Below are 13,831 nucleotides of genomic sequence, written 5' to 3'. Positions count from 1 at the left end.
AAGGTTATTGAGAAGAGGTCTTGGTCTACTAGCATGACACAAAGGAAATAATTTTCACAGATATAAAAAAAATATTAACCATGTTAGAGAACCTTCACACATTCCTGGTAGCATGCCTAAATTATTCTCTATCAGTGAAAAACCAAAATGGAGATACTTTCTGCAAGAATAAGACATAAAAAAAGCAAAGTTCTTGGGCATCTCTGCTACTCAGCTTGATATAAGAGACAATAAACATGTCTGGCAGTAAAACCTAGAAGGACCAAGTTGCCTTCAATGATTCCTGACATAAAACACCTACATTTGTACCCTCTGATATGAGGAATCTTCCAGTGCCCTTTCCACCACAAGAGAAGAAAGGAGTTCAGTTAAAAATAGAACCAAACAAAAAACTTATCAAAGCCTTGTGAAGGCTTTGATACATGGTCAGGAGACCTAAGTATATCAAGTCATGCAGACAAAAAAATCAGATAATGACATCCTAGATAGAGAGGAATTGATAAGGATGTCCCATGTGTCCATGGACAAGGCTGAGGAATTCATTTACATGACCAGCCAAGGAAACATTTAGCTCCAGAAAATATTTAACATTATCAAGACAACAATTTGTTTGAGAATGCTGTGTTGGAACATATGGCAGTTCATCCTGGAAGAAGCTGGATGCAGAGGTCTACCTTTATGTATCCCTTCTCTTGGCTACTGCTCTTTAAATAGAGCTGCAACAGAGCTGAATAAATTTTTGCTGACAGGACTATAAACCCTTACACTCTAAAGCCCAGCAGCAGACTGAGGAGAGAAGATCCTCAGAGATCTTTAAGCCTCTTAACTCCAATAATAGCTCTGGGGTGTTCTAGACACTGAAGTTCAGTTTTGAAGAGGCTGTATATGCTAACTGTGCAAACCATTTAGAGACAGCAAAATGCTATTTTCAATAAATTGTTTCAGATTGCTTCAGTGTAAATAAGCACAGGTTGGCATCACTAGAATCACAGAAACATAGAATATCCTGAGTGAGAAGAAACCCACAAGAATCACTGAGTCCAAATTCTGGCCCTGCTCAGAACATCTCCAGGAATCACATCACTTTCAAGGCCACAGAAACTTTTAATAACAAGCAAATGGCGCCACTTGTGAGCAGCACTTCAAAACAGCCCCCTTTCTTAAGCACAAATGTCTCAACCAAGTTTCCTGCTGAGTTTACAGATTTGCCTTCAAGGTACTCCCCATTAGTATGGCTACCAGCCCAGCTCTGCAAGCACATTATTATAGTGGAAGGTACTGAGAAACACTTGAAAGACAATGCAGTAATTTGTCACAGCCAGCACAGGTTCATGAGGATAAAGTCCTGCTTGTCAAACTCAATTTCATTTTATGACAAGACAACCCACTTAACTGATCCAGTGGATATAATCTTTTTGGGTTTCAGTAAAGCTTTCCATACTGGCTCTCACAGTGTCCTTCTGGACAAAACATCCAGCCCACAGCTGGATAAACACATAATGGGATGGGTGAGCAACTAGCTTATGGGTCAGGTGCAAAGGGTTACAGCAAATGAGATGACATGAGACTGGTGACCTATCACTGGTGGGGTTCCACAGGGCTCCATCTTCAGCCCTGTGCTCTTCAACAGCTTCATAAATGACCTGGATGCTTAGGAACCCTGGGAAGGAGCACTAAGCGAATTCACAGAAGATAAAAAATTGGGAGGAGCTGTTGACTCCCTCACAGGCAGGGAGGACTTGCAGACTGACCTTGATCAATTAGAGGGCTGGGCAAACACTAACAGTATGAAGTTTAATGAGGGGAAGTGCTGGATTATGCACTTAGGATGAGGTACCCCTGGATGTGTGTATAGACTGGGGACAAGAGACTGGAGAGCAGCACCATGGAATGGGACCTGGGTGTTCTGGTCAGTAGCAAGCTGAACATGTATCAGCAGTGCCCTGGCAGCCAGAAGGCCCACTCGTGTCCTGGGGTGCATCAGGCACAGCATCACAGCCAGGCAAGGGAGGGGACTGTCCTGCTCTGCTCTGCACTGGGGTGGCCTCTCCTCACGTGCTGGGGGAAGTTCAGGGTGACACAATGGAAAAAAGACATTGAGCTGTTAGAGACCATCCAGAGGAGGACAACGAAGGTAGAAAAGGGCCTTAGGTAAAGGCCATATGAGGATTGGCTGAGGTCATGTGTTCTGTTCAGCCTGGAGAAAAAGAAACTGAGGTGCAGTTACAACTTCCTTGAGGGAAGGGGAAGAGGAGCAGTAGGCATTGATCTCTTCTCTCTGGTGACCAGTGACAGGACCAGAGGGAATGGTCTGAAGTTGTGTCAGGGGATGATTAGGTTGGATACCAGGAAAAATATTTTTTAGCCACAGGATGGTTTGAGCATGGAACAGGGTCCCCAGGGAAGTGCTCTGACAGACCTCAAAAAGCACTTGGACAACACTCTTAGGCACATAGCATGATTCTTGGGGATGTCTTGCACAGGGCTAAGAGTTGTATTTAATGATCTTTGTGGGTCACTTAGAATATTCTGTGATTTTATGACCTTGCCTCTTGTTTGTTCTCTATTACAGAGCACAAAGCAGAGGAAACAGCTGGCAGAATGAATTATCAGAGAGTGAAGACGTTCTACACAGGAGAATAATATTTATTTCCTGGACTTGAATAACAGAGGCAGCTCTTAAAAACTGAAATCTAGAGACTCAAATAATAAAAGTTCAAATAAAAAAATACTCCCAAGATAAATACTGACACTGCAATTGAGTGAAATGTGAAAGAGCAAATCCCCTTGTTTTGACATACACATATAGTGAGGACAAAGGCAGACATGCTCCTTTATGTATTGGCAGGATAAAAGCTTTGCACATATATGCTTGACAATGTTCAAAAAATCCACTGACCAACATATATAAACTAAAGAAAGTATCCACTTTCCAATGCCAGCCTTGCTTAATTGTGTGTAATTGGTAACCTCCTGCAGCATCAACAGTTTCCAAGAAGGAAGTGGAGAAAACACATCCTTGAAATGAGAGTTGCTAGTCAATGTCCTTCAGTTTCAATGGTACATTCAAACTAGCATATGCAGTTATTTTCTGCTATTCTTCTGCAAGGTAAGAAAAGAAAACCCGCAAAGGAAGTTAGCATTTAATGTCAGATGACAGAGTCTCATCTTATGTGGCAAACAAGAAGTCTGGCTCCACGATTTTTGGTATCCAAAAGGTTCTCAAAGACAGCTCTAAAATACAAATCAGAACTATCACTCTGATTCACTGAGAAGAATTATTTGGAAGTGTGGTGCAGGAGTTCTTTTAGATCGGATTTAAATATGCAACAATGGAAGCCAACTACCACAGTATACGTACTACAGACTGTACACAGAAACATTTTAGTAACAGGCACCTTAGACAAACACTTCAGTGTGAAGGCAGCTCTAATCTATCTGACCTTCCTCAACAATACATGAAGTTAAACTCCTAGCAAGCTGGAGCTCAAAGCAGCGAGGAAGGTATTTCTGGCCTTGATCAGCACTACCTTGCATCTACTCACTGGCTGACAGCACTTCTTCTCTGTCACTGGCAGCCACCACAACTTCAGGTCCCACTGGTTTTGCCCATCCCTCTACAGTACAGGTCTCTCCAGGCAATGTTTCAACATTAACATTCAACTTCTCCTTGTTCTTCCAAGTAGCTGCTTCTGAAAGCAATAGAGCTTAAGCTACTGAACTCCTGGAGTATGTGTCCAGAGCAACCAAGTAGCTGCTTCTGAAAGCAATAGAGCTTAAGCTACTGAACTGCTGGAGGATGTGTCCAGAGCAACCAAATCTGAGGAAAAAAACAGACTTGGCCAGTGTTCTTGAAAGGCTGAAGATTCCCACTGCACATAGTGGCATCACTCAGTAAGGAGCTTTTCCTTAGAAGGATGTGGAAGCTTCTTACATCATCCAGTTACAGCTAATCCTTGGAATCCACTCCAGCTTTTACAGCTTCTAGTCTGATATGCAATTGATTATTTTGCATTGGAAGCTATGATACCTATCTTCTTATCCTAAGAAACAAAAGAACACATCAAAACGCTTGTTTTTAGCCAAGCCTCATGTCAACTGGAAAGATGAAATCGGACTAGAATATGTTGGCCAGAAAAGCTGTAGCATGTCCTTTGTTAAAGACATGACTGGATACAGACATGGACAGACTGCAGGTGACCCTGCATGAGCATGGAGGTTCCATTAGGTAATCAAAAGAGGTCCCTTCCAACCTCAGTGATTCAGTGATTCTGTTTCTGATAGTCATTTCTTCTGTACTTACCTGAAATGTTAGAATGCAAATCATACTAAGTATATTTTTGTATTTTCTTTTAAACTAAAGAATCCCTATCGTCAAGATATCCTCTGTTCAGGTTCAGCTCATGTTCAGAGCTGGGATGGTAAGCTCTACAAAGTTCAAGAGTGTCTTTAGATTACCCCCTTGCCCATCCTCTTTGCCCTCCCACTCCATTACCCTGCACATCACAGTGAAGATACTTGTTCTCCAGTTCCTTGTGCTTACGAGACTCTGGCTTCTGAAAATACACAATTACAAAGGAAACTGTGATGTGATAAGACAGCTGAGTCAATCTAACAACTCCATACTGTTGAGGGTTGCCTCTATTCCTCACATCTTTATGCCAGCACTGAGGATCAGCATACAACTTTGTCAGCAGTTCTTTTTGGTTGTAATACTCTTTACCTCATAATGCATTGAACTTCTTCTACAAGGTCAAAAAAGGACAAGATTTAACATACAGGAGATACACGGGTTGCAGGAATAAGGAAAGATGCTGTCAAATGAAGTCTGCCATTTGGTGGCTCATTGTGTTGTCTAACCACTCATCATCAGGACTGAGTTTCAGGTATATCGATTTACAGCCTGTTCTAGCACTGTGTTTGGACAGCAAAGTCATTCTCGATCTTCTGTCCTCAACTGGCTCATTTGTACATGTGCTATGACACCATCAGTGAGACTGACACCAACTGTAGTCTGCTCTGTGCTAAAGTATGTACAGCACATCTAATTACATTTTAGGTAGAACATGTCTTGTGTTCCCTGAACTCTGTTCTAAATGGCTACTGGCTCTGTGTCTAAACACCGATTTCTTCAATGAGCATGGTAAAAGAAAGTTACTGTAATTCAAGAACTCATCTACTGGAAACAGCTTTCAGGGTTTGTGTAAAAGTGTGAGCTTTCATTCATATGTACTGCCAGGTGTGATAGCCTGCTCCATTGTCTCCTCCATACAAAGAGACATTAGAGTTGTACAAAGTACATTAGAGTTGGATTTTTTATTCTTTCAAGTCTGTTTCTCTGTTTAGAAGGATGACTTTTGCTTCACAAAGCTTAACTGTGATATAGAAAGTCCCTCCCTGAGAGTAAAGACCTGACAAAACCATAATTTCTCAAGCAATACAACTCTCTGCTGTGGCAATCCTTCTCTTTTCTGAGTATACCTGTTTAATTCACTCTGAATATTACAGTAAAAACTCAGCTGCCTGATGCATTAGTATGTAGTACCTATTTTGTTAAGACATAGTGTACTGCCCAGGACCAGATTCAGAATACAACAGTCTCAGTTCTATTTCTGTTAATTTATTTAGCATCTAATCCATTCTACCAAGCCTTTAGTTCCACTTTCTGCAAAAAGTCCCAACATGTATAAATGTAAAATATGAATCTGAGAACTAAATACAGCTGAAAAAAGTTAAAATAAACAAAACATCCTACCAGTCAATTAAGCAACATCTCATTGTTGTCTCATGCAGATCTCATTCTTGTCTAAAAATTCTCTACCTTTCTGTAGTGATAACCTTCAACTTGTACTATTAAAAAAAAGCAAACAAACAAAAAAACAAACCAAAAAACAACAACAACGAACTAAAAGCTAAACAATAAACCAATCAAATGCCCCCAAAACAGCAAACAAAAAATATGCTAATTTCCCCCTTAATTCCTCCAATTTTTTTCCAGTGACTTATTTTCAAGACTAACAGACTGTGGGACTTGTCCAACACCTTACCAGATATCCAAGAGTTTAAGTGAAGAAAACCAAGCCCTCCTTTACCCTGTAAAGCCTCCTCCTCACAGTAAATAGCCAGGAAAATGGTCTCCAGTCTGAGGAGCCTTTTCACACAGCATCAGGCAATATACTCACTAAAAGTCACTATAGTGACTTAAGGTCACTGAAGAATATGCTCATGTGTTACCTATTGTTCAGCTTTATGTTTATTAAAAAGCAGTAAGAAACCTGACTGAGGAATGATAGATTACAGACAAAAGACTGCCCTCTGACAGCTAATAGTTAATCTGGTAAGTAGCCAGAGCCAGTAGAGTATTTTACAGAAAATAACATCTTTGTTCAAGAACTGCTGAAAAGCAAATGTATCTCTTCCAGCACAAGTGGAATTTTAAAATTCAGAATCCTAGTGTTATTTTTCTACCATCTCCTTCAGAAAACAAGCAGAAAGATTAAGGCAGTCATTACCACAAGACAACTCCAGCATCAATTGAATATGCATACATCCCTTCATTCTGTCCATTAAAAGGTATCTGCTTGTTATTCATTGTACAAAAATATTGGCTCTAGGATTGGTATTTTCACCAAAACTTTGGGTTTTATAAACATGGAAGAACTTCTGAGGCACAAAGTATGATAGGGTCTGATAGGATCCATCTGTCCTGATGGATGATGGGCTGTTCAGCTGTTAAGTGACCCACTGTGCCACTCAGACGCTCACAACTATATGGAACAGGATGAGATTCACCTGAGAGTACTTAAGGGACCTGGAAGAAGCACTTGCCAAGCTGCTCTCCATCATTTACCATTGGTACTGGATAAGCAAGGAGGCTGATGACTGGAGGTTGCCAATGTGATGCCCACCCACAGGAAGGATTAGAAGGAAGATGTGGAGAACTACAGGCCTGTCAGCCTGACCTTGGTGCTGGCAAAGGCTATGGAACAGATTATCTTGAGTGTGAATATAGAGCACATGCCAGACAACCAAGGGATAGGGGCCAGACAACATAGACTTGGGGAAAGGCAGGTCTCGCCTGACCAACCTGACCAGGTCATCTCCCTAGAGGGTGAGGGAAAGGCTGTGGATGTTGTCTACCTAGAGCTGAGCAAAGCCTTTGACACCATCTCCTACAGCATACTCCTGGAAAAGCTGGCAGCCCACGGCTTGGACAGGAGCACTCTTTGCTGGGTTAGAAACTGGCTGTACAGTCAGGCCCAGAGAATAGAGGTGAATGGTGTCACATCCAGCTGGGGGCTGGTCACTAGTGGTGTTCCTCAGGAATTAGTATTTGGCTCAATCCTGTTTAAAATCTTTATTGAAGATCTGTATGAGATTGACTGTACTCTCAGCATAATTCATTGATGACAGCAACCTGTGGGAATGTTGACCTGCTGGAGGGCAGGAAGGCTCTGCAGAGGGATCTGGACAGGCTGGATCAATGGGCCAAGGGCAAAGGAGTGAGGTTCAATAAGGCCAAGTGTCAGGTCCTGCCCCTGGGTCACAACTCCATGCAGTGCTACAGGCTGGGGTAGAATGCCTGGAAAGCTGCCTAGCAAAATGGGGAATGCTGGTCAATAGCACCTGGTGGACAAGAAGGCCAATGGTATCCTGGCCTGTATCAGCAATAGTGTGGCCAGCAGGACCAGGGCAGTGATTGTCCCTTAATATTCAACACTGGTGAGGCCACACCTCAAGTTGTGTGTCCAGTTTTGGGCCCCTCATGACAATAAATACATTTAGATGCTGAAGCAAATCCAGAGAAGGGTGAAGGACCAGGTGAAGGGTTGGAGCTTGAGAAGGTAAATCCTATGAGGAGTGGCTGAAAGAGCTGGGGTTGTTCAGCCTGAGGAAGAGGAGGCTCAGGGGTGACTTTTATCACTCTCTGCAACTCCCTTTGAGGAGGCTGTAGCCAGGTGGGGGTCCATCTCTTCTCCCAGGCAACCAGTGACAGGACAAGAGGACACAGACTCAAGCTGCACAAGGGGCAGGGTTCAGGTTGGAGATTAAGAGGAATTTCTTCACTGAAAAGGAGGTCAGGCAGTGCAGAGACTGCCAAGGGAGGTGGTCAAGTCACCATCCCTGGAGGTATTCAATAAATTACTGGACTGACAACCAGTGCCGTGGCTGACAATGAGGTGTTTGGTCAAGAGTTGGACTTGATCTTGGAGCACATCTGAAATACTTGTTGAACACCAACACACACAGTATGAGAAATAAACAGGATAAACATCAAACACTGGTTAGTTCCCAGAGCTATGATTTCTTTGGTGTCAGCAAGACTTAGTGGAACAAGTGTGACACCTGGCATGCTGGGATGGAGGTCTGCAGGCTCTTCAGGAAGGCTGGGTAGGGCAGGCAATGTGGAGGAGTTGCACTGTATAAAAAGGAGAGGTTTGACTGCACAGCCCTTACCATTAGCGATGACATGGGTGAGAGACCCTGGTTTCAAAGGAGTGGTGTAGTATCTGCTACCAACATGCACTCAGGAGAAATCTCTGGGTTGGTATCTTGTTCTTACTGGAGATTGCAACTTCCCAGACATCTACTGCAAACACTGTACTGCTGTGACAAGCAAATCTTGGAAATGTGTGAAGTTTGTAGGAAATAACTTCTTGTCACAAGTACTCAGTGAGTCAACTAGGAAATACAGCCTCCTAGGCAGAGGACTTTGTCAGGGGAGGTTCAGACTTGATGTTAGGAAGCATTTCTTTACCAAGCATTTCTTTACTTTGTCAGGGGAGGTTCAGACTTGATGTTAGGAAGCATTTCTTTACCAAGGGGGTGGTCAAACACTGGAACAGGCTTGTTGGTTGATGGCCTAAGCCTGACAGTGTTCAAAAGATATTTAGATAATGTCCTTAATAATAAGTTTTAACTTTTAGTCATTCCTGAAATAGTCAAGCAATTGGACTAGATGATCACTGATAGATTCCTTCCAACTGAAATACTCCTATTTATTTTGCAAATACTTATCACTTGCATTTTTCCATACAGAGTCAACATTTGCATGAAGCTACTATAAATGCCAAGATCTCTTTTTCCCAAGCTTCGAAGTCCACACAGAAAAAACCCCACTTTTTTAAAAATGTCAGAAGAGTCCTTTCTGTCCATGGCTGTAATTAAGATTACAATGAAATTTTATGGGCCAGAAACACAGTATGAGGAGGTTACATACCTCTTCAGAGAGCTCTGGTCTTTATAACTCTGAACAGCCCTGTAGTATTAGCCAGTTGAATTTGTATTTACATCCTTTTTCAACTCACTTGTTACAATTCTGACCAGCATATGCCTAAGTGTTACCCCTGAGGAATCCCACTTGCCTTTCTGAAAGTAAATCATTCCAGGCTTTCTCCATTTCCAGTCTTTAAACCAAATACACATCCATGCAAGGACATTCCCTAATGTCCTAGGACTGCCTAATTCTCTAAAAGCTTTTGTTAAAAAAAAAAAACATGGAAATTGAAGCAAAAGTTTTGAGAAAAGATCTAAGAGTTTAGGCTTCTCTTGCACTGCCATATCTGCATCACCATCATGCCTGAATTACTCACAGAGTTCAAGCAACTGAGGAGAACTGAGCATGTAAAAGGAAAAAATCCCTTAAAACATACATACAACTCAGTAAGGAGATTTATATTTAGACTGCAAAGGGAACTATTTTGTCATGTTGCCAGTACCAAATACAAATTTATTATTAATTTTTGGTTGTGACTTACAAAAAAAAAAAAAAAGAACTTTTTAATTTACATGCCTACATGCCTCTCACACCTCTGCTGCATCCCAATGACTCAAGGCTGAGCTCAAATGCTCAGGGGTTCAGCTGCCTGCATCCCAAGGATTCAAGGCTGAACTCAAACACAGTAAAACTATGTAACTTTGGCTTAGAATTTTAAGAAAACAGCTAAGTTGTGAGAAAGACTTGTGACAAAAATACGTAGAAGGATAAGAAATTAGACAGAAGTTACAAGTCTAAAACAGGGATCACTAGCTGCTCGAAGACACATGACAAAGTAATTAGTCAAACAGAAAGGTAAAAAATTCTGATAAAAAAAGGTGAAGGTGGGAGGGTCACTGCCAGTCATCATTTTTTTCAAAGCACAAGTGCTGGAGGTGAAAGCAAACAATTCAGCAACACTGTGGATCTGCCCAGAGCTGTTGAAGCAGATTATTTTCCTGGCTGAGGTCTGTCTAGACAACAAAGCATATTTAGTGTCAGCCTCACTGCTCATGAAGGCTGCGCTACAATCTGTGACTGCTAGCCACTACTTGGTAATCTGTACTTTTGCATTTAGCTGTGCAAAATATATTGCTACAAGTAAGATGCTCAACCAAGCTGAACTAAAGAGGGGAGGTAACAGACAAATGGAGACAAAGTCAGCCTCAGTACCTCCTGCCTGAACGGTGAAGACTGAAAACAAGATCATCAACCTGCAACTTACAGTGATATTTGGAGACTTGAACTCCTTAAATAGGAAAAATGTCCATTACCCATGGTTGTAAAAACATGGAAATTACAATTTCCTAGATAAAATTCCTTCCTTTCCAACAGAAGTTTTAGAGATGCAAAGTTATTCAGAAGCAATACTCTCCAAAGCACAGTCCTCAAATTAAAAGCTTGGAGACACTGAAAGTGTAGCAAGTTTGTTGTCTGCTGGTTTGTAACTATGCTACACTGATCAGAATGAGTACAAGAATTGTACAAAAAATGTTCTTCTTTAAGAAGATAATAAAAGAAACACAAGGCATGTTTTTGAGCCTGGCAGACACTCCCAGTGTAAGAAGGCAACATGACAGAAATAATTCAGATATAAGATATCTTTACTTTCACTGGGGAGTACAGTCTGTCTTCTGCATTTTAATGGTTCTACAAAGCTGTACATCTGCAGACAATATGTTTGAACCAGGAACTGATTATATTTAAGAGATATATAGTAGCTTTCATATATGAAGTCCCAGTTCAAACTTCTCCATGCCTGAGCCATAATTACAATTTTGTAAGTCAATAAACTGAGACAAGCTTTAGAAGCTCATTAACAGTTCTCTACAATAAGACTGATTGTGCCAAGATAACTTGATAGTTCTGACTGCTGTTTTACTGTGCCCATTGTATTACAATGTTTCCATTGATTTAATCAGTGCTTATTTATGCTTAAATGACTTTATTTGCATGCTAGAATGAAAGAGATGGACCCAACAGATAACAAGCAAATGGATAATGAACACAGAACAAAGATCCTGGATGAACAGGACTGACTGGAACATTAGCTACAAAAAAGACTAAAATTTGCTGCATGAATTAAGCAATTCAAGACATACCAGCTTGCTCTGTAGATAACACAGGAACCAATCATCAACCGTCAAAACAAACTGCTGCTGACTGCATACATTTCTAGTATCTGTAGTAAGGTGCTACAAACACATTTTATATATCTGTGAGAATACCAGACATTCATGCAAATGGTGTTATTCCTGAAAAGCAGTTATTCAACTCAGTTATTTTCTTTTTTTTTTTTTTGGCATTTAATGCTTTTACATGAGAAAGACTTAGTAGGACATACAAAAAATGTACTTCAAGAAAACAAATATTCTTATTACTTCAATACTCTTCTGTGCCACAGTTTGACAGATACCAAAGAAGTTGAAAGTCTTCATTGATATCACTGGCCTGTTAAAGTAAAGCTAAACAAAGCCTTGATGCAAAGTTGCATGACACCATAAATGACCTGTGAATGCAGAAGAAGAGACAGAAGTACAGCAGCTGAAGCCTCTCCACCCTGTGGTGATGGCAACTCATGTCAGACCGCTAAGTGGACACTCAGCCAGATACCAGTTCCTAATAAGAGATGCAATGACCCCCTTGTAATCAAGGGGTAACAGGCAGAAGGAGGGCAGAAAGGGGCTTAGCTGTAATCTCTCCCCCCAGCATTACTATTCTTCAATTTTATTTATTATTGTATCATAAACCTAACTTAAACAGCAAAATTCCTTGGCTTAAGATGTGAGAAAGACCTCTGGAAAAGTCTAAAGAAAGATAAATACAGTTAGACCTCAGACTGTTCACAAAGGATGTTGGTAGCTTGTAGCTTTAAGAGGAGGTAAACCCACCAACAAGGAAAAGCATAAAAAGCAATTGGGGAAAATACCCAGACCAAGAACAACAAACATGGCATGGACATCACCTGTCATCAGCTATTAGAACTGTCAGTACTGGGGTTAGTTAAAGGTGGCAAGTCAGCAACCTCAAGCACCTGTTCCAGAACACCACGAAGGCTGACCTTCCTTGTTCAAAACCCTAGTCCAGCCAACAGTGATTTTCTGGGGTTTCAAAAGGCATGGTTACAATTTGGGAGTGGAGTGGTGGGGCTGTGGGGTTTTTGGTCACTGCTACAGAGCATGAAGGAAAATGTAGGTACACATAAAATAACTTGGTAAATGAACACTCAGAAATATATAGGGTACTGGCATTTTCCATAAAAATGGCTCAACACTTACTGTGCACACCTGAGGCCAGTTCTCAAGCTGATAGAGCACTTCTGTGCTAAGGTCCTCGCAGTACATTTCCCGATATATCTGAGGCATCTTTGACAGTCTGACACCGCTGCTATACTTGCTCAGCAGCTCCTTAATGCGACTTTGAAGTTCATGGACATCGGCAGCAGAAGAGCCAGGGGCAACAATATGTGTCTCTGCAGTGGATGTATTCAAGCTATCTGTTAAAAAAATATTGCAGCCTTGAAGTAAACACAGCCTGACAAACAGAAAGACAGATAATTACCGCCGTATTTAAAAACTAAACATGGGAGCTGCCAGCACAGCACCAACTCTAAAATGCGTCTCTCCTGCCCAGCATGGCTGGTTCTGTCACTTCCTATGGCAAAGAACTATGGAAATCTCAGACATTAAATAACTACCTAAAGATGAATTTTCAATCACTGTAGTTATTTTCATAAGATGTTACTACATGTTCCTTCTGAAGGGATTCTGGAAGAGGATACAGAACTGTCAGCCCCAGTGCAGCTGAGACAGTGCACTAAGGCAGTATCCCAAGAGGGGCACAAGATAATTTCTTTATGCGTACAAACACCACAAAGATATTGCACGACAACCAAGAACGTTCTTTTATTTTCACACGGGTGTACAAATCAGACCAATGATTTGCCCTTCTTTCCAAGATATGTCCTGAGGAAAAGTATCCACCCAGGAGGCAACTTTTCTCTGCTACTACATCCAAGGAAGCCCTCCAATGGAGCAAGGAAAGTGACAACTGCTCAGCTGCTCTGGGCAGTTTCACACATTGTGTGCAGGAATTAGGCAGTCATTATTCCAGGGGGAGGTTCACACCCCTAGCTTACCTGCTGCCTCATCTCTACTCCTCTTCTCCCTTTGGTGGGGTGTATTTCCTACCAGACCTGAAGCTTCACAAATCAGGCTGACAGTCTCAAAGAAAGCAACCATCATTTTGCAAGCCCGTCAGCTGCACAACTATTGAGCCATACAGGCAAAAGAGTATTTGCTGGACAGATAAATTAGTAATGCTGCTTACTCCTGAAAGTCAGGACTTCATCCTTATACCAGATTCCTACCCCACTAGGAAGTTAAGCTTACTCCTCCTGTTTCCAAACTCCTCACACTGGCTTTGTGATTGGCTTTGACACTTACTGCCCAATGCTTTTCCTAGAAGACTGAGAGACAGACAAGCAAACACACATTTCCTCAACTAAATGAAATAAGAGTGAAAAGGTTCACTCACAGAACTTGATTCCTCATCCAAACCCATCTTCATTCAAAA

At 41.5% G+C, this 13,831-nt stretch overlaps 1 protein-coding gene across 3 annotated transcripts in view; it reads right to left on the bottom strand.

Annotated features, from left to right (window-relative positions):
• TDRD7 (tudor domain containing 7) overlaps positions 1–13,831 on the bottom strand; it is a 47,211-nt gene that overhangs the window by 14,616 nt on the left and 18,764 nt on the right. For all 3 annotated transcript variants that reach the window (XM_053931807.1, XM_053931809.1, XM_053931808.1), the window contains exon 6: positions 12,535–12,752. In XM_053931807.1, coding sequence (XP_053787782.1) covers positions 12,535–12,752 — 218 coding nt within the window. The remainder of the gene's footprint in view (positions 1–12,534; positions 12,753–13,831) is intronic.

This window comes from Vidua chalybeata, chromosome Z (assembly GCF_026979565.1).
Source record: "Vidua chalybeata isolate OUT-0048 chromosome Z, bVidCha1 merged haplotype, whole genome shotgun sequence".
NCBI lineage: Eukaryota > Metazoa > Chordata > Aves > Passeriformes > Viduidae > Vidua > Vidua chalybeata.
Note: the sequence above shows the minus strand (reverse complement) of the source record. Positions and strands in the feature narration are given on the sequence as shown.